This window comes from Ctenopharyngodon idella, chromosome 1 (assembly GCF_019924925.1).
Source record: "Ctenopharyngodon idella isolate HZGC_01 chromosome 1, HZGC01, whole genome shotgun sequence".
NCBI classification, from domain to species: Eukaryota; Metazoa; Chordata; class Actinopteri; order Cypriniformes; family Xenocyprididae; genus Ctenopharyngodon; species Ctenopharyngodon idella.
The window spans coordinates 820,746-845,372 of NC_067220.1; the positions used below are offsets into that span (position 1 = coordinate 820,746).

General features: G+C 38.2%; 2 protein-coding genes across 13 annotated transcripts in view; both read left to right on the forward strand.

Annotated features, from left to right (window-relative positions):
- Positions 1-1,442, forward strand: part of LOC127508470 (CMRF35-like molecule 3) — a 39,655-nt gene extending 38,213 nt beyond the window's left edge. For 9 of the 10 annotated variants that reach the window (XM_051886507.1, XM_051886485.1, XM_051886462.1 and 6 more), the window contains 4 exons: positions 155-232; positions 532-648; positions 731-765; positions 880-1,442. In XM_051886507.1, coding sequence (XP_051742467.1) covers positions 155-232; positions 532-648; positions 731-765; positions 880-1,212 — 563 coding nt within the window. In that variant the 3' untranslated portion in view covers positions 1,213-1,442. The remainder of the gene's footprint in view (positions 1-154; positions 233-531; positions 649-730; positions 766-879) is intronic. The other variant, XM_051886526.1, reaches the window with a different exon arrangement.
- An 895-nt stretch (positions 1,443-2,337) lies between these two features.
- Positions 2,338-21,405, forward strand: LOC127508595 (CMRF35-like molecule 8). 3 transcript variants are annotated; one of them, XM_051886708.1, is made up of 7 exons: positions 2,338-2,482; positions 10,050-10,160; positions 18,907-19,119; positions 19,248-19,337; positions 19,440-19,586; positions 19,759-19,808; positions 20,038-21,405. In XM_051886708.1, the coding sequence occupies exons 1-7, from the start codon at positions 2,443-2,445 to the stop codon at positions 20,230-20,232; spliced, it is 846 nt and encodes a 281-aa protein (XP_051742668.1). In that variant the 5' UTR covers positions 2,338-2,442; the 3' UTR covers positions 20,233-21,405. The 3 variants fall into 3 exon arrangements, with proteins under 3 accessions (XP_051742668.1, XP_051742660.1, XP_051742676.1); XM_051886700.1 differs by lacking the exons at positions 2,338-2,482; positions 10,050-10,160 and adding an exon at positions 14,942-15,111 and having other exon boundaries at positions 18,796-19,119; XM_051886716.1 differs by lacking the exons at positions 2,338-2,482; positions 10,050-10,160 and adding an exon at positions 18,416-18,638 and having other exon boundaries at positions 18,796-19,119.
- The last annotated feature ends 3,222 nt before the right edge of the window (positions 21,406-24,627 follow it).

Consider the following 24,627-nt stretch of genomic DNA (forward strand, 5'->3'; position numbering starts at 1 on the left):
CGTTTGCTCCTTTCTTAAAAATGTAAAAGTTGCTTGGGATAAGAAAGTGTCTTTACAATGAACATAAAATGTAAATGTGGAGCTTCGTTTATGTGTTCATGATCTTACTGCATGAGCGGCTCGTTCACACGTCACTGGTGTTTTTCTCTGTCAGTGTCTCATCAAACTGAAACTGAAACAACAAGAACAACAACAGGAAATACTACAGTTCAACTCCATCAGCAAACCACTAGTAAGTACAAACTACACTACCCATGATGCAACTTTTTGATCACATGATCGCTTTGAACATTTGACACACACTGATGTGGTTAATTTGGTTTGACATCAACCATAGACAGAAGTGTTTCCTTCTGGAGAATCGAGGTTTACCATTGCAGTTTCACTTCAGTTACACAATATAATGACAATATATTACAATGTTTTATAGCACAATGATAAAAATGATTTATATCAGTTATAAGATTGTTGTTATTCATGTAACAGTATAATCATAATCAGTATTGTGTTTTTTATATATCATGTGTTTAGTGATGCGTTCAGACCTGTCTTCTGTTGCTGGCGGTCTGGGTTCGGTTCTGCTGGTTCTGACTCTGTGTTCTGGAACGTTCCTCATCCTGAAAAAGAGGAAAAGGAAATGTGGGACAGGTAATGCTTTATTTGTGATTATTATTATATAAGTCCTGTTTTAGTGTATGAATTGACTTAGTCCTTCTCTGTTTTCATTCAGCTTTATTTCAGCAAAATGTGCAGCACAATACAGAGGTGGGTGTTCAAATCTTTACCTGTAGAAGTTCAGAAATACATGTGAAATGATTGTTTATTGATTAACAGAGAGTATTATCTATATAAACTGGTAAATTATTGATTGTTTTTCAGACTGACCGCATGTATGAAGAGATTCCAAACAGTGACGTCGCTGCGGTAACATCTTCAGCCAATCAGACGCCTGCATCACACCTCAACAACCACCCAGAAGTCTCTGCTGTTTACACCACAGTAACCAATCAGCAGCCTGATTCAAACCCCAGTCACACCCACTCGACCAATCAGGTGACAGATACAGACTGTGATTATTATGCCAATATGAAGTCACCTGACCCAACACAGGACAGCAGGACAGAACTGATCTACGTGACAGCAACAACAACACATTCACAAAACAACGCAAGAAATAAGGGTGTAATATATTCAGTGATCAACCATAAATAAAAAAAAAAAAAAACTGTCAAAATCTGTTAAAATCTACATTGCTTTAATGAATCAATATTTTGACACACTTTTATGTACAAAACACAGTTTATAAGTGTATAATGTTCATTATGCTTCACTAACAAGATAACCAGCTAACAACAAATAAATAAAAATTGTGTGATTTTTAATGTACTTGGTACACCTCTTTTACAGTTAAAGCATATAAAAAGTCAACTTAAGCTTCTTAACCTTCTGTGTGAAGTGATTCATGTCTCAGATTCAGGGTTTCCAGATCTGAGTAACAAAACTAACCCAATGATCCTGATCCAAACATCAGCACTCAAAATATGACTCTCCCATACCTGATATAGATATTTCACAGTCAATGTTATGCAGTACATTAAAACACTGTATGTTCTCATCATCTAATACTGTTTTATCATTGGTAGAATATAAAATGGGTAAAATATTTCAGTCAAATAATTTATGCAATGTCAAACCTTCAACCTGCAGGGGGAAAAACAACCCACGTCAAGTTTAAAAGTAGCTCAATTCCATGTGAAAACGACACACTTGGCAACCCTGCTGTGTATTTCAGAGAGCTGAGCTCCATCTCGCCCTCTACAGGTGATGAAAAACACTACACCGAGATTCAACACACTCCTGTCACTGTTATGTAGCAAATCTCCATCTGAAACAACTCAGTTTGACTGAAATCAGCTGCACAGAGACAGTGAGCTGATGAAGGACTCTTATAGACACTAGTTTCACTGTGGTGTATGGCCTTGTTCACTTCAATTACACTTCTTCATTTACTTGATAAATAACTTCATTCTCAGGTGAATGTTCAGTCTTCAGCAGATTTCAAACTCACCATCCTTACATTCATGGAAATATTGACCTGTCCTGTGCTGTGATGTTTTATACTCCATATGAAACTCTTATGAACAGCAGTTTGCTCATTACATTAAGATTTAAAGATTATATGGAATATTATTTGTGCTTTTAGAACTAGTGAAGGTTAAAAGGGATTAAAACTCAAAAAAGCATGTGCAGTTTGTCAGAGTAAATGTGCTCTTTTATGATGTCCTGTAGAGCTGATGTGGTTAGAGATACAGGAAGTGGAAGGAAATGTTGATTTTAGTTGCTGATGCTGTTTGTCGTTCACTCAGTACGAAAGAGAACGACTAACGTTTGTCACACAGAATTTGGTGTTTTATTTTAGTGAAACTCTTGTCAAAGTTCATCATGTGGGACGTTCTGCTGCTCTTTTCCAGCATCTGTACAGGTGAGTTTGAGACTCTGAGCTCTTTTACACAGTTTGACATGATCTCTTGATTTTCCACTGTTATCACATGATCATCAGACTCATCTTTATTTGTTATTTAGGCCTGCTAATGTCTCTTGTTCAAACAGCTCTATATAATGATATTTGTGTTTCAGCTGTTGTTGTAGGAGCTCCAGATACAGTTACAGGACACAGAGGAGAGAGAGTTGAGATCAGATGCTCATATGAATCTGGATATGAATCAAATTCAAAGTATTTTTGTAAAGGGGAGTGTACGATTGGAAATGAAAACATCATGGTTAAATCAGGATCTCCAGCTAAAGACGAGAGATTCTCTCTGACTGACGACACGACGAACAGAGTTTTCACCGTCACCATCACTGATCTGAGAACAGAGGATGAAGGACAATACTGGTGTGCTGTGGAGAGGATGATTTATGATGGCTATTCAGAGATTTTGTTGCTGGTTAAACAGGGTTAGTGATTATATTTATTATATTTATCAGTGTAGCTAGAAGACAATTGAACAAATAGATGTTTATCTGTATTTTGAATTCAGTGTTGATCTTTCCTGTCATCCATCAGATAAAAAGACCACTGAAGTTTCAACCATCAGCCCTTTTTCAAACACATTATCATCATATTTCAGTACAACAGAACTGAATCCACAATCACCAGTATGAATCAAACATATCATCACATCTCAACAGGTCAGTTCATCTGTCTGCCGCTCTTTATGACTCTTATTTCTTGACTATTTGAACAGGCCCAGCTAATCTTTGTTATTGTAAAGCTGAATCCCCATACGGAACCATACCACCAAACCAAATGTTGTATATTAATAACAATAAATATGTTTCATTGCCAAAGTGGTCCTGACTGAACTGCAGATACAATAAGAGCTCAAATGAAGTGTCATTCTCAAGCCCACACTATTTCCACAAACCTCTCTACACCCCTGAGCTAGAGCAGCCAACCAGAAATATTGAGTAATTATTTACACTTTGTACACAATAACACAGACACATGTGTACATGCGCACATGCGCACACACGGGGTCTGATGAAAACCCGGAAGCGAGTTAGCATTTTAGGACTTCCGGTTCCATCGCACTAAAGTCAATGGGTTTTTTGAATGGGTTTTTGCTAAATCGTCTGAAAAAAGGTCTGTGGTTAACAAAGCCTCTAAATATTTTCATGTTTTGATCTATAACATAAAACACACCAGTTATAACCCGCTTTGTTGTAAACCTTTGTTGTGTCTTAAAAACGGCGGATGCTAACAAGTTGCTAAAAGGGACTATTTCCTTTGGCGGGGACTTTAGATGTCATCATGACAAACAGGACATTTGGACAGCATTTCTCATGAAAAAGTGGAAAAGTATTCATACACAGCGCAGATCATAATCAGCAAGCATGTTTTTAAAAAAAGTTGTTTTTTAAATAAAGTTTGAGGAAGCTTGGTGGTGGTGACATTGATCCACGACCATGGTGTGCTGTACTCCGTTTATAGCCTACTGTTAGCTTTTTATATCTGACCACTTTATTTAGGCTTCAAAATGTATAAATGTTGTGTTAACTTGTAAAGATTATCTTGATAGACAAAACGTGTAAGTGTCATAACCCTTTGTTAAACACAGAGCTTATTTTTTGCGATTTTCCAAAAGTCTATGGGAAAAATGCATAGGCTTTCGATCGAGGGAACCCGTGCGCCGCTAACTTCTGGGTTGGCCTACAAAAACACGTCATCTCTGAGGTACTCTATAGAGAATTGAGTTTGATTTGACTGCGTTTACGCTGTCCCGTTCTACGGAGGAGTTTAATCGCTGTAAGAAAAGATGATGTGATCAAAATAGCTGATTTCTTTAAAATATCTGTTTCACGTCATGCTACTAAAAAGGAAATTAAGGCCATGTTGCATCGAAAATTAGTAGAAAATCAGATATTGCCCGAGGGAACTGTTACAAGTGATTCAGAGGAAGGAGGGGTTGCGTAAGGTGTAGAAGAATAACCTTCCCAAATTGCGCAGCCTTTCAGTCCTCTCTTTGTACCTCCTGATCCAACTTTAGCGGTTCGATTGAAATAGTTGGAGTTAGAAAGTAAGGCGGCAAGAGCATCAAAATAAACTGCTACGTTTAAGAGAGTTAGAAATGGAGATGGAGATGAAAAAAACGGGGCATTGATATTGGTGAGCATACACTTATGCAATCTCCGGGGTTACCTTCTTTCGCTTTCTGGGGCGCCTGTCACTTCAAGTCCTGCAGCCCCTGTGGCAGATTCATATGCAGTTCCCGTTTTTGATGTAGGGAATCATGTTAAATTAGTACCACCTTTTTAGAGAGGCTGAAGTAGACTCCTACTTTATTGCATTTGAACGGGTAGCAGTGGCCCTTCGGTGGCCAAAAGAAATGTGGGCTCTTCTTTTACAGTGTTGGAAAGGTTCAAGAGGTATATGCATCCCTGCCTGTTGATACCAGTTTAGATTATGATGTAAAAGCGGCTGTGTTGCGTGCATATGAGCTAGTCCTCGAGGATTACAGACAAAAATTCTGAAATCATAAGAAAGCAGTCGCACAAACATTTGTTGAATTTTCAAGGGAAAAACAGGCTTTGTTTGATAAGTGGTGAACTGCATGCAAAGTGAACACGTTCCAGCAACTCCATGAATTGATGTTGTCAGAAGATTTTAAGGGTTGTCTTTCTGATAATCTTGTTATTCATTTGAACGAGCAGCAAGTATCTTTTTGTTATTTGGGTTTTCCCCCATGTTGTTCGGCACGAGAAAGTTGCGGGCTTGTTTGCTGCAGTGCAGGGGAAAGATGTTGCTGATGCTGTTAAAGCTGTATGCAGAAGAGCACAGGGAGGCCATCGACCTCCACCAGTTCAAGCAGCACAAAAAAGAGTGTGTTTTTACTGTCTTGATTCGGGTCATCTCATTGCGGATTATGAAGCATGGAAAAAGAAAAACCAGGCTAAGTCTAAAGGTGTTGCTTTTGTAAAATCCGTCTCAAATATGCATGCTGAGTCGACTAAGTTGTCGATATGTATGAACCTTTTCTGTTAACTGGATCAGTAGCGTTATCTGTTGATTCAGGTTTTAAGCCAATAACTATGCTCCGTGATACAGGATCCGCTCAGACACTTATGTTGAGTACAGTGCTGCCGCTATCTAATGAATTATATACGGGAGCTAATGTGTTGCTCCGAGGTGTGGAACTCGGCTGTATTAAGGTTCCCTTATATACTGTGTGTTTAAAATCTGAACTTGTTTCAGGATGTGTGCAGGTGGGCGTGCGATCTCAGCTTCCAGTGGAGGGGGTGGACCTCATACCGGGCAATGATTTAGCTGGAGGTAAGGTTTTTTTGCAGCCTGTCATTGTGGACACCCCTGAGGTGTTGGGTGAATTGACAGAAAAAGCTGAACAGTCTCCTTGTGCATTTCCAGTTTGTGCAGTAACGCACACTCAAGCTTGTAAGCTCCAGGATGTTGTTGACCTGTCAGATTTTGTAAGTGAAAGAGTAGAAGCTAAAATTATCGTTCAGCCTGAGCTAACATTACCTGTAGGTGTTCATAAGTCACTCCAGGTCGGAAGAAAGCAATTGGCCATGTTGCAAGAATCTGATCCTTCACTGAGTGCATGTGTTGCAGCTGGAATTGACAAGGATAGTCTTCCCGAGTCTGGAGTTGCATTTTATTGGGATAACGAAGTGCTTATGCGTAGGTGGAAAAAGGATGACACCTTTTGTCAAGTTGTAGTTCCCTCAGCGTACCGCGCACAAACACTTAAACTTGCTCATGATCATGTCCTGTCTAGTCATGTGGGCATTAGGAAAACATACGAGCGAGTGCTCCGCTACTTCTTTTGGCCGGGGATGAAGTCCGATGTCTCCGCTTACTGCCGTTCGTGTCATGTATGCCAACTGACCGGTAAGCCCAATCAGACAATACCACCTGCTCCTTTACATCCAATACTTGTATTGGGAGAACCTTTTGAGCGTATTATTTTAGACTGTGTTGGCCCACTCCCAAAGTCAAAAGCCAGGCATCAATACATTCTCACCATGATGTGTGCTGCGACTCGCTATCCGGAGGCGATTCCGTTGCGCACAATTAAAACGAAAAAGGTGTTCCAAGAATTGGTTAAGTTTTGCTATGTGTTTGGGCTGCCAAAAGTGATCCAAACCGATCAAGGATCAAATTTTACATCGAAAATATTCACCCAAGTTACTCGTGAATTGAACGTGAAACATATACTGTCTAGCGCCTATCACCCCCAAAGCTAGGGAGCGATAGAGCGTTTCCATCAGACATTGAAAACACTAGTGCGTAAATTCTGTGTGGAAACAGGAAAAGAATGGGATGAGGGACTACCTGTGCTGATGTTTGCAATTCGTGAAACCACACAAGAATCCTTAGGATTTGCTCCTGCTGACCTGGTGTTCGGGCATACTGTTCACTGTTCACGGAATGTTACGCAAACAGTTACTCAATGAATCTGTTTCCCCCATGCCTGTTCTGGATTATGTAAGAAACAAAATGAAATCTCAAGTGTCAAATGAAACTTTCAGCCTGGAGACTTGGTGTTGGCCTTTCTTCCAGTCCAGGGTTTGACAATGCAGGCGAATTTTGGTGGTCCATATGAAATTGAAAGTCAGCCTAGTGAAACTGACTATGTTGTGCGTACTACAGATTGCCGAAGAAAAGCACAGGTCTGCCATGTGAATATGCTGAAGCCTTACTAAAAAAGAGCTAGTGCTGCTGAGGATGTCCCGTCTGTTGCTGTAGTAACACCCATTGGTCGCGTCAAAAAAGACGATGCAGTCAACAGTTTTGAACGAACTACAAGGCTGAAAAATTCAGAAATTCTGTTAAACATTGAACAAATGTTGTCTTATCTTCCTGATCAGCAGCGTCAAGATATTATGTTGTTAATTAAAGAATATCCTTCTTTATTTGCAGATACTCCCTCTCAGACTACTGCAATAGTGCACGATATTGAAATTGAGGGATCAGCTCCCATACGTCAACATCCCTATCGTGTAAATCCTGTAAAACGGGAAATAATGAAAGAGGAGGTAAAGTATTTGCTGGATCAGCTCCAGCCCGTGGAGCTCACCTTGTATTCTTGTACCTACTCTTAAAACAGATGTGTTAAAAACAACACAACCTGTGTTATATCTTACACACCCGTGTGTCTAGTTAAGGACAACACATTTTGTGTTACTTTTAACTCAACCAGTGTGTTATTCTTCTTAACACAGGCAATGTGTTTAAAATATGTAACACACTAATGTGTCATAACTCACACAATTTGTGTCATAGATGTGCTATTTTTGACCAGTTAAAATGAATGCAATACAGTAAAAGCAATTTTTACTCTCAAAAAGGATGTGTTCATTAATAACACATTTTTTTGTGTTATGGCTATTTTGACACATTTAGTGTTGATCATGTGTAAAAGAAAGAGAGAGAGAGAGAGAGAGAGAGAGAGAGAGAGAGAGAGAGAGAGAGAGAGAGAGAGAAACAACACTGTGTCCACTGTGTAACTATCATCCAATCACATTGCTGCTACATCACTCCGTAAGCCGTTAAGCAAGTTCGCGCCTCTTTCTTCATCGGTGGATGTCTTAAGATATAACACAAGTTGTGTTAAAAACAAGGCAACCTGTGTTATATCTTAACACACCTGTGTGTCTAGTTGAGGACAACACATTTTGTGTTACTTTTAACTCAACCAGTGTGTTATTCTTCTTAACACAGGCAATGTGATAAAATATTTGTGTCATAGATGTGCTATTTTTGACTAGTTAAAATGAATGCAATACACACTCTTAGAAAGGATGTGTTAACTACTCAAAATGTTCTTACACATCAGTGTGTGAGTTTAGGGACAACACTTATTGTGTTAATTCTGACACATTCACTGAGTCAATGATTTTAACACAGTGAATGTGTCAGGAAGGTAATCTGCTGTTAACAAGCAGAATCAAAGGAGAAAATCACAAGTTTTTTCAGAACAACTTTTAAGAAATCCTTTGGATTATATTGAAAAAGTTGATCTTCTGCTGTAGAATCACAGTGCTGCTGTAATCAATAATGTAAATCTAACTCAGAGATTGGGCTCTGAATGAGTTCAGTGATTCAGATCAAATAACGATCATGTGAAAACATAACCAACACCACCTGATCATCTTTTCTCTTTGCTTGTCTGGCTGTTATAACGCAGTTACAGCAGTCAAACAAAATCTAAAATTAAAAAGTCAAGGGTGAAGAGCCCAACTAAAGCAAACACTGATCTCCATGATGGTGACTTAATTTTGATTTTCTCCTTTGATTCTGCTTGTTAACATCAGATCACCTTCCTGACACATTTACTGTGTTAAAATCAATAACACACTGAATGTGTCAAAATGAACACAAGTCATCCACCGATGAAGAAAGAGCAAACTTGCTTAAAAGTTGTTCTGATCTCAAAAAAAAAAAAAAAAAACCTCTTTCATTTCGAGACACAGACATCAAGAATCAGCCTGCGAATCTCAACAGTGGTGAGGATAATAAAGCATGTTGCAGTGCATTCTGGGTGCCACCAATCAAAATTCATCCATGACTCCCATCATGCATTGCATGATGAGACCAGAACAGCTGAACTGAGTTAGTTCAGTCAACTCTGAGTAGATTACTCTGAGTTAAACATGTGCACCACGACTATGAAAAGACATGATCAATGGAGCTCCAATATTATGATTAACTTATTATATTATTAAGTTATTAAGTATAATTCAATCAGGTAAAGCTTTAAGCATAAAAGATTCATTGGTGTAGGCTACATGACATTACAAACATTTGACATATTAAATAAATGTCATTCAGTATCTATTTCAATGTGCAGCAACTTTTAACTTTTTCCACATGGTCTAATGCTCTTTTCACATAATTAAATGTTCTCTAATCCAACCTGTTATATTTCTTAATTAGGGTAATGAAATTAACATTTAACTTCTACTCAGGCAACAGCGAGAAGGCAGAGGCTCGCAAAACACCAGCACTGACAGATGAAGAGGAGATGGACACAATACCAAGTATTGGAAGAATATTAAAATCCAACAGGAAAAATAATAACTGTTAAAGATGACCAAATAAATGAATAATTAGTGTTTATTTAACAGCTGTGGTGGTGGTTACGGCATGTATCTCGGACTACCCTTTTTTACACCTCTATAGAGCTGATGTGGTTAAAGTTACAGAAGGGGAAGGAAATGTTAACATCAGTTGTTGATGCCACATTGTTCACTCAGTACGGAAGAGAACGACAGTAACGTTTGTCACACAGAATTTGGTCTTTTATTTAAGAGAAACTCTTGTCAAAGTTCATCATGTGGGACGTTCTGCTCTTTTCCAGCATCTGTACAGGTGAGTTTGAGACTCTGAGCTCTTTTACACACAGTTTGACATGATCTCCTGATTTTCCTCTGCTATAGCATGATCACCAAACTCATCTTTCTTTGTTATTTAGCCCTACTAATGTCTCTTGTTCAAACAGCTCTATATAATGATATTTGTGTTTCAGCTGTTGTTGTAGGAGCTCCAGATACAGTTACAGGACACAGAGGAGAGAGAGTTGAGATCAGATGCTCATATGAATCTGGATATGAATCAAATTCAAAGTATTTTTGTAAAGGTGAGTGTGAATACATTGGATTTAAAAACATCATGGTTGAATCAGGATCTCCAGCTAAAGACGAGAGATTCTCTCTGACTGACGACACGACGAACAGAGTTTTCACCGTCACCATCACTGATCTGAGAACAGAGGATGCAGGACAATACCGGTGTGCTGTGAAGAGGACTTTAACTGATTTGTCTTTAACTGATGTCTATTCAGAGATTTTGTTGCTGGTCAAACGTGGTCAGTGATTATATTTATTAGAAGTGGAGTTAGAAGACAACAGAACAAATGAATATTAATGTATTTTAAATTGAATTCAGTGTCACTGACTTTAAGTTGATCTTTCCTGTCATCCATCAGAATCAAGGACCACTGAGGTTTCAGCCATCAGCCCTTTCCCTAAAACACCATCACATTTCAGTACAGCAGATCTGAATCCACAACCCACCGATATGAAACCCACAGATCATCACGTCTCAGCAGGTCAGTTCATCTGTCTGCTGCTCTGTATCATTCTTCTTTCTTGTATATTGTGCATCTAACTGTACTTGAATATTTCTATACGTGTTAGATGATTCCCTTTGAGATCAAATGTGTGTTAAAGGTGAATGTCTTTACTGTACATGCAGGCTCTGAAACCTACTTCTGTGTTGAAGATTGAAGGTTCAGTCCCTAGAGGTTTTCTCCAACGGGAATGAAGAGATTACAAACAGTATCATTTTTATCCAATCAGACGCCTGCATCACACCTCAACAACCAGCCGAAAGTTTCTACAGTTTACGTCAAAGTAACCAATCAGCAGCCTGATTCAAACCCCAGTCACACCCACTCGACCAATCAGGTGACAGATACAGACTGTGATTATTATGCCAATATGAAGTTGCTTGAAGCAGCACAGGACAGAAATGATCTACGTAACAGCAACACATCCACAAAACATTTGCAAAACACTGAATCTCCTATTTCAGATCGCTAGCCTGTATTTTTAATGTTTCTCTTCCCTTATAGCCAAAGTTAAATCACAACGCAGTGTTTCATTTCATAATATTAAAAATGTAGAATTTAATGTTGTGTATGGAATGATTGATCACTCTGTAACTCAGTGTTGTTTTAATTCTTCTACATCAGATTTGGTACATTTTTACAATGACAGTTTTCTCAAATATTGACATTGTGGCACCTGTGAAAACACATACTCTATAATTTGTTCTCTCTTTCCCTTGGTATCTCTTTTCTTAGTTTTTCAAATCTAATGTCGACCATATACACCAAGAACTACTTAACTATGTTTCAATGTCTAGTGATTATCAAATTGGATACAATCTTTGTTGTAGACCAGCCACTATTCAAGTGCATATCACTGAAAACTGAGGAAAACAGCTTCTGATCTCTGGATTTACTAAACACTTAGAAAACCCTAGTGTGTTCTCAAAACATTGCAACATTGCATTTCTAATCAACTCCCAATGAACACTAATAATATTTAATATTATTTTAATGATCACTCAGTGAGTCATTTAACCATATATTACTGTCTTTGGAAGGCTTTTGTCTTTCAAACACATTAAAATGTACAAATTCACTGTGTTTCATATTTCCATGCAATGCAGGGGCTTTTTTTGTCAGCTGAACCTGTTTTTGACCAAATATTTACTTGAAATACCCCCTGAGATAAGTTAAATCAAAAATAAAATTAAGATGCCGGTTAATGGTCATGCAGGTAAGCAAATATATATGTGTAATATTTTTTTGTTATTTATTTATTTATTTTTATGACTTAATAGCTTTTCATTAAACTTATGAACCCATGGCAGTTCCATCACAAACCCCAGTCTGCATGTTGTTGAAAACAAAGAATGGATGGAATGTTTTCTTTTGCTTTTTTATATTGATTTGTATATCAGTGTGGTACAAGAGTATCCTATAAAAAAAAAAAAATAATAAAAAAATAAAAAAAATAGGTCAAAAGTAATCGAAAAATATATTACCTAAAATGAGCAATCTAGACAGTCTCTCCAGGATTTTGTGATTCTATGAATTTATCGCAAAATCAAGCAGACTCTGCAATTTTCTGAGGATCTTTTTTTCTTCTTTTTCTTAATTGCTGCACATTTTACCATTACTGGTGCCCTCGAATAGTCTGGAGGCCTGCCATGGTTCTTGAAGTCAGAAAAGTAACAATGTTACAAGAATGTTGTCTGTGGTGTATTTTCACTGCAAAACCACAAGACATGCTGCAAATATCACCACAAATTTGAAAAGCCACAGCAAATTCAGTCATTTTAGGCCACAAAAAGCAGAAAAAAAGTAATTTGTATTTTAATATGAATATATCACCTAATGTCCAGTAAAGCTGTTCTTGTTTACATATTTCCTGACAACAGGACAAGTATGATGTATAGTGACTGTCGTTAACCAGGAGTCCAAAAAGTTCGTATAGATTTATTGCTTTCATACGGAGCCCCACAGATGACATAAAGGAAAAAAAATAGTAGGCTAAATCATTCGCACACTTAATAAATTGAGGCAATGAATTAGTAAATCGTGCAGACCACTTAAGGCAAGCTCACACTACAGGATTTTTGGCTGGATTTTGCTGTCGTGGACAGATTTCCAAGGTCTGCGACAAAACCCCCTGATCGCGGGCAAATCGGTGCTCATTGTGGTCAGCGAAGATTGTCAAGTATAATCAGGTCAGTGAAATGATCTGAGCCTGTCTCGAGCAGTCACAGACGGTGCCATATTTTCAAACCTGTTTGACCTGTTATATAGGACTTGATGTTGGTATCCCTTAATGCATACTTGAGGCACCGATGAGACTCCGTGGGATGGTCCATTGAGTGATGGCACTGTCGTCAGGAATGCATCCCTTAATGCATACTTAAGGCTCCGATGAGACTCCGTAGGATGATCAGTTGAGTGAGGGCACCCTTTGGGTAGTCAAGTGGGCGCCCTCCTTCCTTGGTGTTTCGCTGATAGGCCCACGACACCTCCAGAGGGTTCAGCAGTGAATCCCAGCGTCCCAGGTTTACTCCCTATTTGCCATCAACTCATTTGAAGACCCAAGCAGAGTCTTTTCTCTTCACCCATAGCCACTGGCTTCCCTTTTCCGCAGCCGCGGAGAGGTCTTTGACTGCCTGCCGATGGGCCTTTCCTCGCACTCCCATCTCCCTGAGTAGCCTGGACGTTGAGGTGGCTACAAACCCTCTGCATCCTACTTCCACTGGGCGTACCTTCACGTTCCAGCCTTGTTGTTGCGCATCGGTTGCAAGTTCAGCGTACCTCAACCTTTTCCGTTCCCAGGCCTCCTCCACTGCATATTATCGCTGTGTTCTTGTAGTGTGAGCGACAAAACAACAATGTTGAACTGCTGTAATGATATCATGCACCTTAATGTACGTAATGCAAGGAGACAATTTGATCATTATTTTTTTATACTAATAAACAAGAAGTATATTTTTAAAACTTAAATAAATTGTTGAAGCTTGGCAAAAGATCTTGTAGTGTTGTATTGTTATGTGTGCTGCTATGACAAGATGATAACAAATGACAAAAAACCTTGTTGTGTATTGTGAGCACCACAGTGATTCAGGTTACAGTCCTGTAGTGTGAGCTGCCGTTAGCAAATCGAGGAACAAATTAGTAAATCGAGCGCACTATTTACTCCCCCCCACCCCATGTGCGGCGCTCTGTACTTACAGCTTTCAGTCAGTGAAAAGAGTGTGAAAAGATGATAATCTAGTCTTTAATTTTTTTTTTTTTTTTTTTTTTAAAGAAAAGGCCTCTTCCTACTTATGACAATAAACACAGGAAGTGAATAGATACATCAAATGTTGTACTATTCCTAAAATTATACAATAATCACATGGTTGAAGCATTTATACAGTGTATTTAACATGAGCAAATCTTCATTTAGCTTCAGCTGTCTGAGTTGTTCATTAACCGAGACAGTGTTTGCTTCCAGCAGATTGAAGAGAGAGGCGTAAACCAAAATGCCAACACAGAAGTACATAATTGACATTCGCAAAGACCCGCCCCCTTTAGTTACTGTTGCTATGTCCGACAAGCCATGCCGATCTCTCGCCACACATCATATTCTCACAGTGAAAAATACATTGCGGAGCAGAGAGGACACTGACGTGTCGACAGACAAGACAGAGCAGGTTACTTCTGATATGAAACAAAGTCTCAAATTTCAAATTTTGTCATTTTTAAGGAAATTTAAACAATAAATACCGTTTTGTGGCTCTTTAATGTGTCGGGACAGATCGCTGTAGCATCTCAGCTCAAGCGGCTCATGAACTGATCATCTCTTCTTACTAGTTCATTATAGCATCAAATAAACATGATTGAACATCATAAGAAATGTTTCAATCGCGGAAATACGTCAGTACACACCATTTTACAAGTTCAAGTCCACCTATGTTAATCTGCTGTTAACTCCCCTAACTGCTTTGTCGGACAAAATGGCAGATTCAGCGTTATGATTGGTTAGATCGCCTGTCACTCAAACTCTTGGCAAAGGGTCAATTCTAAACAAGTATATGCTGTAAACAGCAGTAGTGCACCAACAACATTCAAAAACCAACAAGACTGGAGTGCTGTGTAAAATACTCACATTGTACATACTGCTTAAATGTCACACACTCCTATCATCTTATAATGAAGTGGATCATTCCTTCCTCCATCTCTCTCTGCTCCAGGTCAAACACTGCTTATCTGTTTAATATAGTTTGGTGAACTGGTAAACCATTACAGACGTCCTGCAGAGCTGATGTGGTTAGAGATACGAAAGGGGAAGGAAATGTTCATTTTAGCTGCTGATGCTGCTTGTCGTTCACTCAGTACGGAAGAGAACGACAGTAACGTTTGTCACACAGAATTTTGTCTTTTATTTAAGCGAAACGCTTGTCAAAGTTCATCATGTGGGACGTTCTGCTGCTCTTTTGCAGCATCTGTACAGGTGAGTTTGAGACTCTGAGCTCTTTTACACACAGTTTGACACGAACTCTTGATTTTACTCTGTTATCACATGATCATCAGACTCATATGAATGATATTTGTAAATTACTATTCTGATGTCTCTTACTCACTCATAACAGCTCTATATAATGATATTTGTGTTTCAGCTGTTGTTGTAGGAGCTCGAAAGACATTTATAGGACACAGAGGAGAGAGAGTTGAGATCAGATGTCCATATAAATCTGGATATGAATCAAATTCAAAGTATTTTTGTAAAGGTGAGTGTGAATACATTGGATATAAAAACATCATGGTTAAATCAGGATCTCCAGCTAAAGACAAGAGATTCTCTCTGACTGACAACAAGAAGGCCAGAGTTTTCACCGTCACCATCACTGATCTGAGAACAGAGGATCAAGGCAAATACTGGTGCGCTGTGAAGAGGGGGACTTTAATTTCTGATGTCTATTCAGAGATTTTGCTGAAGGTTAAACAGGGTAAGTGATTCATTTTGATATCTGTAACAGAAATGATGTAGAGTGAGTGAACAGTTAGTCATTAAGTCATCTTGTAAGTTGACTCATATTGTACTGTTGATTGTCTGCTTAGACTCGAGTGTGTTGAGTGTAAAATACAACAATAAGCTATTACAGGCTGTGTGTTACATTGATTTTACTGTGATTAAAGGGTTTTCTTTGGCACAACATGAAACAGAGTGATTAAAACAGAGCCTAAATGAAAGATTAGATGCATTTTTAAGTTAAATTCAATGCCAGTGTTTTAAGCTGATCTTTCCTGTGACACTTTCAGATATCAAGACCACTGAAGTTTCAACCATCAGCTCTTTTTCAAAAACACAGTCGTCTTTCAGCACAACAGAACTGAATCCACAATCAGGTCAGTTCATCAGTCTGCTGCTTTATATTACTCTTATTTCTTGAATATTGAATCTAAATATCTAAATCTAAATGTACTTGAGTGTATTTAAATATGTTAGATGATTCCTTTGAGAATAAATGTGTATCATAGGTCAGTGTTAGAGGCTGAAGATTCAGTCCACAGGCGTTTGCTCCTTTCTTAGGTGTCTTTACAATGAACATAAAATGTAAATGTGGAGCTTCGTTTATGTGTTCATGATCTTACTGCATGAGCGGCTCGTTCACACGTCACTGGTGTTTTTCTCTGTCAGTGTCTCATCAAACTGAAAGTGAAACAACAAGAACAACAACAGGAAATACTACAGTTCAACTCCATCAGCAAACCACTAGTAAGTTCAAACTACACTACCCATGATGCAACGGCTCACTCTTTGATCACATGATCACTCCTTTGAACAGAAATTGCTTTGAACATTTGAGACACACACTGATGTGGTTAATTTGGTTTGACATCAACCATAGACAGAAGTGTTTCCTTCTGGAGAATCGAGGTTTACCATTGCAGTTTCACTTCAGTTACACAATATAATGACAATATATTACAATGTTTTATAGCACAATGATAAAAATGATTTATAGCAGTTATAAGATATAATCATAATCAGTATTGTGTTTTTTTATATATATCATATAATATCATGTGTTTAGTGATGCGTTCAGAGCTGGTTTCTGTTGCTGGCGGTCTGGGTTCGGTTTTGCTGGTTCTGACTCTGTGTTCTGGAACGTTCCTCATCCTGAAAAAGAGGAAAAGGAAATGTGGGACAGGTAATGCTTTGTTTGTGATTATTATTATATAAGTCCTGTTTTAGTGTATGAATTGACTTAGTCCTTCTCTGTTTTCATTCAGCTTTATTTCAGCAAAATGTGCAGCACAATACAGAGGTGGGTGTTCAAATCTTTACCTGTAGAAGTTCAGAAATACATGTGAAATTATTGTTTATTAACGAACAGAGAGTATTATCTTTGTAAACTAGTAAATTATTGACTGTTTTTCAGACTGACCGCATGTATGAAGAGATTCCCAACAGTGACGTCGCCGCGGTAACATCTTCAGCCAATCAGACGCCTGCATCACACCTCAACAACCACCCAGAAGTCTCTGCTGTTTACACCACAGTAACCAATCAGCAGCCTGATTCAAACCCCGGTCACACCCACTCGACCAATCAGGTGACAGATACAGACTGTGATTATTATGCTAATATGAAGTCACCTGACCCAACACAGGACAGCAGGACAGAACTGATCTACGTGACAGCAACAACAACACATTCACAAAACAACGCAAGAAATAAGGGTGTAATATATTCAGTGATCAACCATAAATAAAAAAAAAACTGTCAAAATCTGTTAAAATCTACATTGCTTTAATAAATCGATATTTATTTTTATTTACTTTTATGTACAAAACACAGTTTATAAGTGTATAATGTTCATTATGCTTCACTAACAAGATAACCAGCTAACAACAAATAAATAAAAATTGTGTGATTTTTAATGTAATTGGTACACCTCTTTTACAGTTAAAGCATATAAAAAGTCAACTTAACCTTCTTAACCTTCTGTGTGAAGTGATTCATGTCTCAAACTAACAAAAACAAAACTAACCCAATGATCCTGATCCAAACATCAGCACTCAAAATATGACTCTCCTGTACCTAATGTAGATATGTCACAGTCAATGTTATGCAGTACATTAAAACACTGTATGTTCTCATCATCTAATACTGTTTTATCATTGGTAGAATATAAAATGGGTAAAATATTTCAGTCAAATAATTTATGCAATGTCAAACCTTCAACCTGCGGGGGGAAAAACAACCCACGTCAAGTTTAAAAGTAGCTCAATTCCATGTGAAAACGACACACTTGGCAACCCTGCTGTGTATTTCAGAGAGCTGAGCTCCATCTCGCCCTCTACAGGTGATGAAAAACACTACACCGAGATTCAACACACTCCTGTCACTGTTATGTAGCAAATCTCCATCTGAAACAACTCAGTTTGACTGAAATCAGCTGCACAGAGACAGTGAGCTGATGAAGGACTCTTATAGACACTAGTTTCACTGTGGTGTATGGCCTTGTTCACTTCAGTTACACTTCTTCATTTACTTGATAAATAACTTCATTCTCAGGTGAATGTTCAGTCTTCAGCAGATTTCAAACTCACCATCCTTACATTCATGGAAATATCGACCTGTCCTGTGCTGTGATGTTTTATACTCCATATGAAACTCTTATGAACAGCAGTTTGCTCATTACATTAAGATTTAAAGATTATATGGAATATTATTTGTATACTTTTTATTTGTACTTTTAGAACTAGTGAAGGTTTGAAGGGATTAAAACGCAAAAAATGATGTTCAGTTTGTCAGAGTAAATGTGCTCTTTTATGATGTCCTGTAGAGCTGATGTGGTTAGACAGACAGAAAGCGGAAGGAAGTGTTAATTTTAGTTACTGATGCTGTTCACTACAGAAGTAAACGACAGTAACGTTTGTCACACAGAATTTGGTCTTTTATTTAAGAGAAACTCTTGTCAAAGTTCATCATGTGGGACGTTCTGCTGCTCTTTTCCAGCATCTGTACAGGTGAGTTTGAGACTCTGAGCTCTTTTACACACAGTTTGACATGATCTCTTGATTTTCCACTGTTATCACATGACCATCAGACTCATCTTTCTTTGTTATTTAGGCCTACTAATGTCTCTTGTTCAAACAGCTCTATATAATGATATTTGTGTTTCAGCTGTTGTTGTAGGAGCTCCAGATACAGTTAAAGGACACAGAGGAGAGAGAGTTGAGATCAGATGCTCATATGAATCTAGATATGAATCAAATTCAAAGTATTTTTGTAAAGGCGAGTGCATCATTGTATTTAAAAACATCATGGTTGAATCAGGATCTGCAGCTAAAGACGAGAGATTCTCTCTGACTGACGACACGACGAACAGAGTTTTCACCGTCACCATCACTGATCTGAGAACAGAGGATGAAGGACAATACTGGTGTGCTGTGAAGAGGACTTTAACTTCTGATGTCTATTCAGAGATTTTGTTGCTGGTTAAACAGGGTAAGTGATTATATTTATTATATTTATACATGTAGAAAGAAGACAACAGAAAAAATAGATGTTTATCTGTATTTTAAACTGAATTCAGTGTGACTGATTTTAAGTTGATCTTTCCCGTCATCCATCAGATAAAAAGACCACTGAGGTTTCAACCATCAGCCCTTTTTCAAAAACTTCATCATCATATTTCAGTACAACAGAACTGAATCCATATACAGGTCAGTTCATCTGTCTGTCACTCTTTATGACTCTTAATTCTTGAATATTTGAATGTGATGCATCTATATATCAGTTTAAAGGACTTAACATGTGTGTTACAGGTCACGCCCCACATTCAGGGTTTGTCATCTACGTCAGTGCTGGATTAGTCATCATGGTGATCATCTTCCTCATGACACTGATGGTCTGGTGTAGGAAGAGAAGCAAGAAACCACCAAGAGATACACAAACAGGACTTTCACACCAAGGTCAGACAAAACACACACACACATACACACACACACACACACACACACATTTACTTACAGTAGCTCTCTCAATGGTGATATGAAAACAGTCCCTGAGTTTATGAAGAAACTTTAGATTCCGATGTTTGCTGTTTGAGTGTTACATACTTTAATCCTCCTCATTTTTTGACAGTGTCTGTTGGGCTTTTGCCTTTAAATACAAGAGCAGAAATCACTGCAGAGGTGAGTGTTTATAATGATTATGATGATGATGTTGATCTTACATGAACTCTTGTAATGTCAGAGCTGGTGAAAACTGATTGTTGCTCATTGGTTTGGAGCTGCCGACTCTGGACGTCTTTTTCCTGTTCACTAGTATCCAAAACTCAACATATATCTGCTAGTGATAACAAATACTGTTGAGATGTTCAAATGTGGAAGGGTTTGGAAGATAACATGAGTTATTTTGCAGGACATTGACTGGAACGACCATAATTATCAGGAAATCAGCGAGTTTCAGTGCAAGAACAGTCAAACCACCACTACTATCTACTCAACAGCAGAAAGTCCAGATGATCCAATGATCTACTCCACTGCAGAAGAACCAGAAGATCCAATGATCTACTCCACTGCAGATAAACCAGATGATACAACGATCTGCAGATAAACCCAAGTGTGTCCGACTGTGTCCTGCAGTACTACAAATCATACAGATTATACCCTCTACCCTCTAGTTATGCTCCCTACAATGAATCTGCAATCCAGGATGTCATCAGAGTCCCTCCCTATGGAATCGTTGATGATGTCCTGCTGTGTTTTTTTTTTTTTTTCCCTAAACCAGTTCAGCGGAAATCCCGCTCTGGAGCCTATTCTAAGGATTTCATTGGCCATGTCAATCACACTAACGATTGCCTACACCAAACACTGATCCCTAAACCAACCCATCACTGTAACCTCAGCAAATGAAAGTGGTTGCAGGGCGGGATTTCCGCTGAACTGGTTTGGGGGAAAAAATCACGCTGTCACTACTGCACTTCTTCTACTTCAGTTTCCTTGATTTTTAAGCTTCACTATTGCCACCTGGTGATAAGGCATATAGCTCATATACAGTTGCAATCAAAATTATTCAGCCCCCCCTATCCTGCAAGACATTTTGCTGCTGAGAACAAAATTTTATGTAAACAATTCATCAAAGGCATCAGTAAACCATTATTCAAAGTTTATTAATACACATTTGAGTGATTCCGAGAATGTAAAGTTGATGAAAAATGAAAATAATCAAACTGTCTCTAAACATACATGTACAAAATTATTCAACCCCCAAAAGTCAAATGTTGTGCAGAATCTTTTACTCTTTATAACCTCCAATAAACACTGTCTGTAAGTGCTCAGAAGCTTCTGTCACCTCTCTACTGCAATCTTGGCCCATTCCTCACTTGAAAAAGCTTCCAGATCACTGATAGTCTTTGGTGTCCATGTTACCACTGCTTTCTACAAATTCCACCAAATATTTTCAATGAGATTTCAATCTGAAGACTGTACAGGCCACTCAAGAACATTCTACAACTGATCCCTGAACCAAGCTTTAGTAGATTTGGATGTATACTTTGGGACGTCTGTCCTGCGGGAAAGTCCATTGATCATCAAGCTTCAGTCTCTGCACTGAAGGCATCACCATCTTTGCCAAAATGGCTTAATTGCTGCTCAAAATGAACTCTCAATGTGTCTGTTACTCACACCCTGACGAAGGCGAAACCAGCCGCAACGCGTAGGTGTACAGTCTGTGTACGTGTCACCTGTTTTTAAGATTCTGCCAAGATGAAATAAAGGCTTTTTAAAATAGTTTCTTTATTCGAGTGCCTTGGATCATCCTTAAGTTTACAGCTCAATATATTTTGCATAATTAATCAGTCATTGTCCAGGCAGCTGAATTGATGTACAGGATGAGATGCTTTTGTAGTAGGGCAGTCTAGGTACCGCCCTATTAAACGTGGTTGTCACCTGAATGACAGGTGCGACAGCCTATTGGCTGCTGTCCCGGGTGTATTTAAGGCGTAGTTTGTCACCTGGGTGCGCATCGTACAATCATTGTTGTGTGTGGGTGTGTGCGCGCAGATCTGCGTGAGGTTATGGTCAGGATTGGTGCGACGTTGCTGTTGGGTACAGGCTGTCTTTCACCTCAGTTTGTGTGTGCTCTGATGGAACGCCTGCATATTTGCCGTTCGTTGATTACGGATAAAGCTGTGAGTAACTGAACCCGTGTGTTTAGCAATCTACTTCTGGTGGGGCAATTGCTCGTGAGCACTTCGTTACTGTGGACTGCAGAGCAAATGCTCCTTAGACAACGTTAAGACTGCACTGTTTGTTCTGCTGCTATTTTGATGACTGTGTGACCATTTGTATTTGATTTATTACTTTCTGTTTTTGTTTTGTTGCTCTACACTCATGCTGGTGGTTTAGGTGAAGGGTGGCTAGTTCGAGCCATCATTTGAAGTGAGATGTGCCGTTAACGGTGCACGTTTAGCCCTACCGGTTATTGCCACCAGCAGTGTATTCGTTTTGTGTATTTTTCTTTTGTTTCCCTTGATCTGCGCTCTTCCGGCATGGAAAAATATCTAATATCTTGTACCTGGGAAAATTAAGTGTTTTTTTTGTTTTTGTTTTTGTTTTGTTTAATGTTTTGATTTGAGTATTACTGAAAGCCCCTTCAGCTTTAAGTTTTTGTTCTTTATTAAATTGTTTTTGTGTTTTTAACTTGAAACCTGATTATTTGCTGTTTTCATTTGTATTGTTTGCTCCATTTTTTTCCTTTCTGGTTTTGTTCTTTTCTTTAACCCCTTGTTGCTCTATGGCATGTCTAGGTTCATGAGCCTTTGGTACGAACCTAGTTGAGCATCTATACCTCCCTGTCTGACCCGTGTGGCCAGTAAATTGTTTATTGTCCTCCTTTATGGTTTAAACTTATTCTAATGCAAGTTGTTGAATTGAATGTGTCGGATTAATTGTGTTTTTACATTTTTTTTTGACTTTTTTTTTTTTTTTTTTTTTTTTTGTTTGTTTGTTTGTTTGTTTGTTTGTTTCAGGAGCTGAAGGCCCCCAGTGAGGGAAGCTAGCTGTCTTGGCCCTGTGGTGGTGGTGTTTCTCTCACAGAGTGTTGTTTGTCATTGATCATTGCATCTCTCTCACTTAGAGTGTGTGTGGTGTGAGTGTGAGTATTTGTGCGGCGCATATTTGGGTGAGAGGTGTGTCTTAGGATACTCACTGTGCAGCTAGCCGCCCTACTGGTAAGCCTCAGCCTGAAAGTGCCTTGTTTTCTTTATTTCTTTCCTTTTTGTCTGGTCAACAGTGTTTTTTTTTTTTTTTTACATTTTAACTAATTATTATTGTGAAATAAAAGCACTTTTGTATTTATATCCACGTCTCTTGTGTTCAGTGGTAACGAACCTGTGTGCTCTATTTTGGGTATAAATTTCCCCGTTCACAGAAACGGGGTGGCGTAGTCTGCTCTATTTTGTTCTAGTTGTACACTAGTGTCAATTCTTGCCCTTTACTGCCCTGCCACACTTTGACTATATGACAAGCAGAGCAGGAAACAGACTCAAAGAGACATACAACTAAATATTAACAAATAGTATTGCAAATATTTCAGAGAGTTCAATAAAAAAAAAAAAAAAAAAAAACTTTGTTCTACAGTTTCACTTCTGAGTGAGAAGTGTGTTCACTTACTACTTCATATTATATTTATTATATATATTTTTCATTCAAAAGTTGGGAGTGTAATAAAGAGGAACTCATGACTAATGATTACAGTTTCACGGTGTGATAAATATGCTCATCTTCATCTAAACTCTCTATGTATCAGCAGTTCTGTATTATGCTTTCTTCTAGTTTGTTTTTATGATGATGATGATGCATTTTTTCCATGATCTCTCTCTGTGTTTCAGTTTAAGTTGTACCTGTGTCATATACCGTACAGCAGCAGAAGACAAAGGAAGTGGAAATCTGCATCTCATCACATTCATGACGAAAACACTACCAGGAAACACTGAAACACCCAGAGAGCTTCAGAAGAACTGAATCTACTGACAGAGAAGATCATTTAATAAGAGAGAAGAATGAAGATCATCTTGACTTTCACTCTGATGATGATTCCTGGTAAGAAACTGATGAAACTTTTGAAAGCAGTTTGAATGCTTAAGCCTTATAGTAAATGTATTAAAGTGTTGTATGAAGATGTTGGTTTGTTGTAGGTGTCGTGAGCTCCATCAGTGTGACAGGATATTCAGGGTCTGAAGTCATGATCAAATGCATGTATGATAAAGGATATAGAACAAATGCAAAGTATTTTTGTAAAAGACAGTGGCGAGTATGTTCTGACCTCATCAAGACTGATATTGAAGATAAATGGGTTGATGATGGAAGATTCTCTCTGTATGACGACACAAGATCAGCAGTTTTTACTGTGACCATCAGAGATCTGAGTGAACTGGATTCTGGGACGTACTACTGTGCAGTTGATATTCCTTATGGAATAGATTCCTCCACTGAAGTGAATCTGAACATTATAACAGGTGAGAAACGCAGATGTATTTTGAACTTGACCATCAGCAATGCTGTAATATTTTTTGGCAATTTAATATTAATTTGTAAAAATAGTTTAACAACTGAAGTTACAACAAGAGCTCAAGTGAATTTAGTTGTAGAACTTATGATGTGTTTGTATACATGTATGGCTAAATGTCCCCATGAAGTAGACAACAAATGAACGAAAGGAGGAGGAGAAGTGTGTTTTGAGTGTCTGTTCTATTAGAGACATTTAAAAATATGAATACAATCCCAGGTTGTATTGTATGATATTTATAGTTGAAGGTGTAGTAAGATCAAAATGTGAGGCAGGATGTTTGCCTAGTAATTTTCATTTTCAGTCTCATATAATCCTCTGTATCAAAATGAGTTCTCAATAAACTGAAGGTTTTATAAAAATCAAACTTGATGAGCAAAATTTACCATTTACAAAAAGGAAACTTTATGGGGTTTTGAAGGTATTTATAGCTTGAAAGAG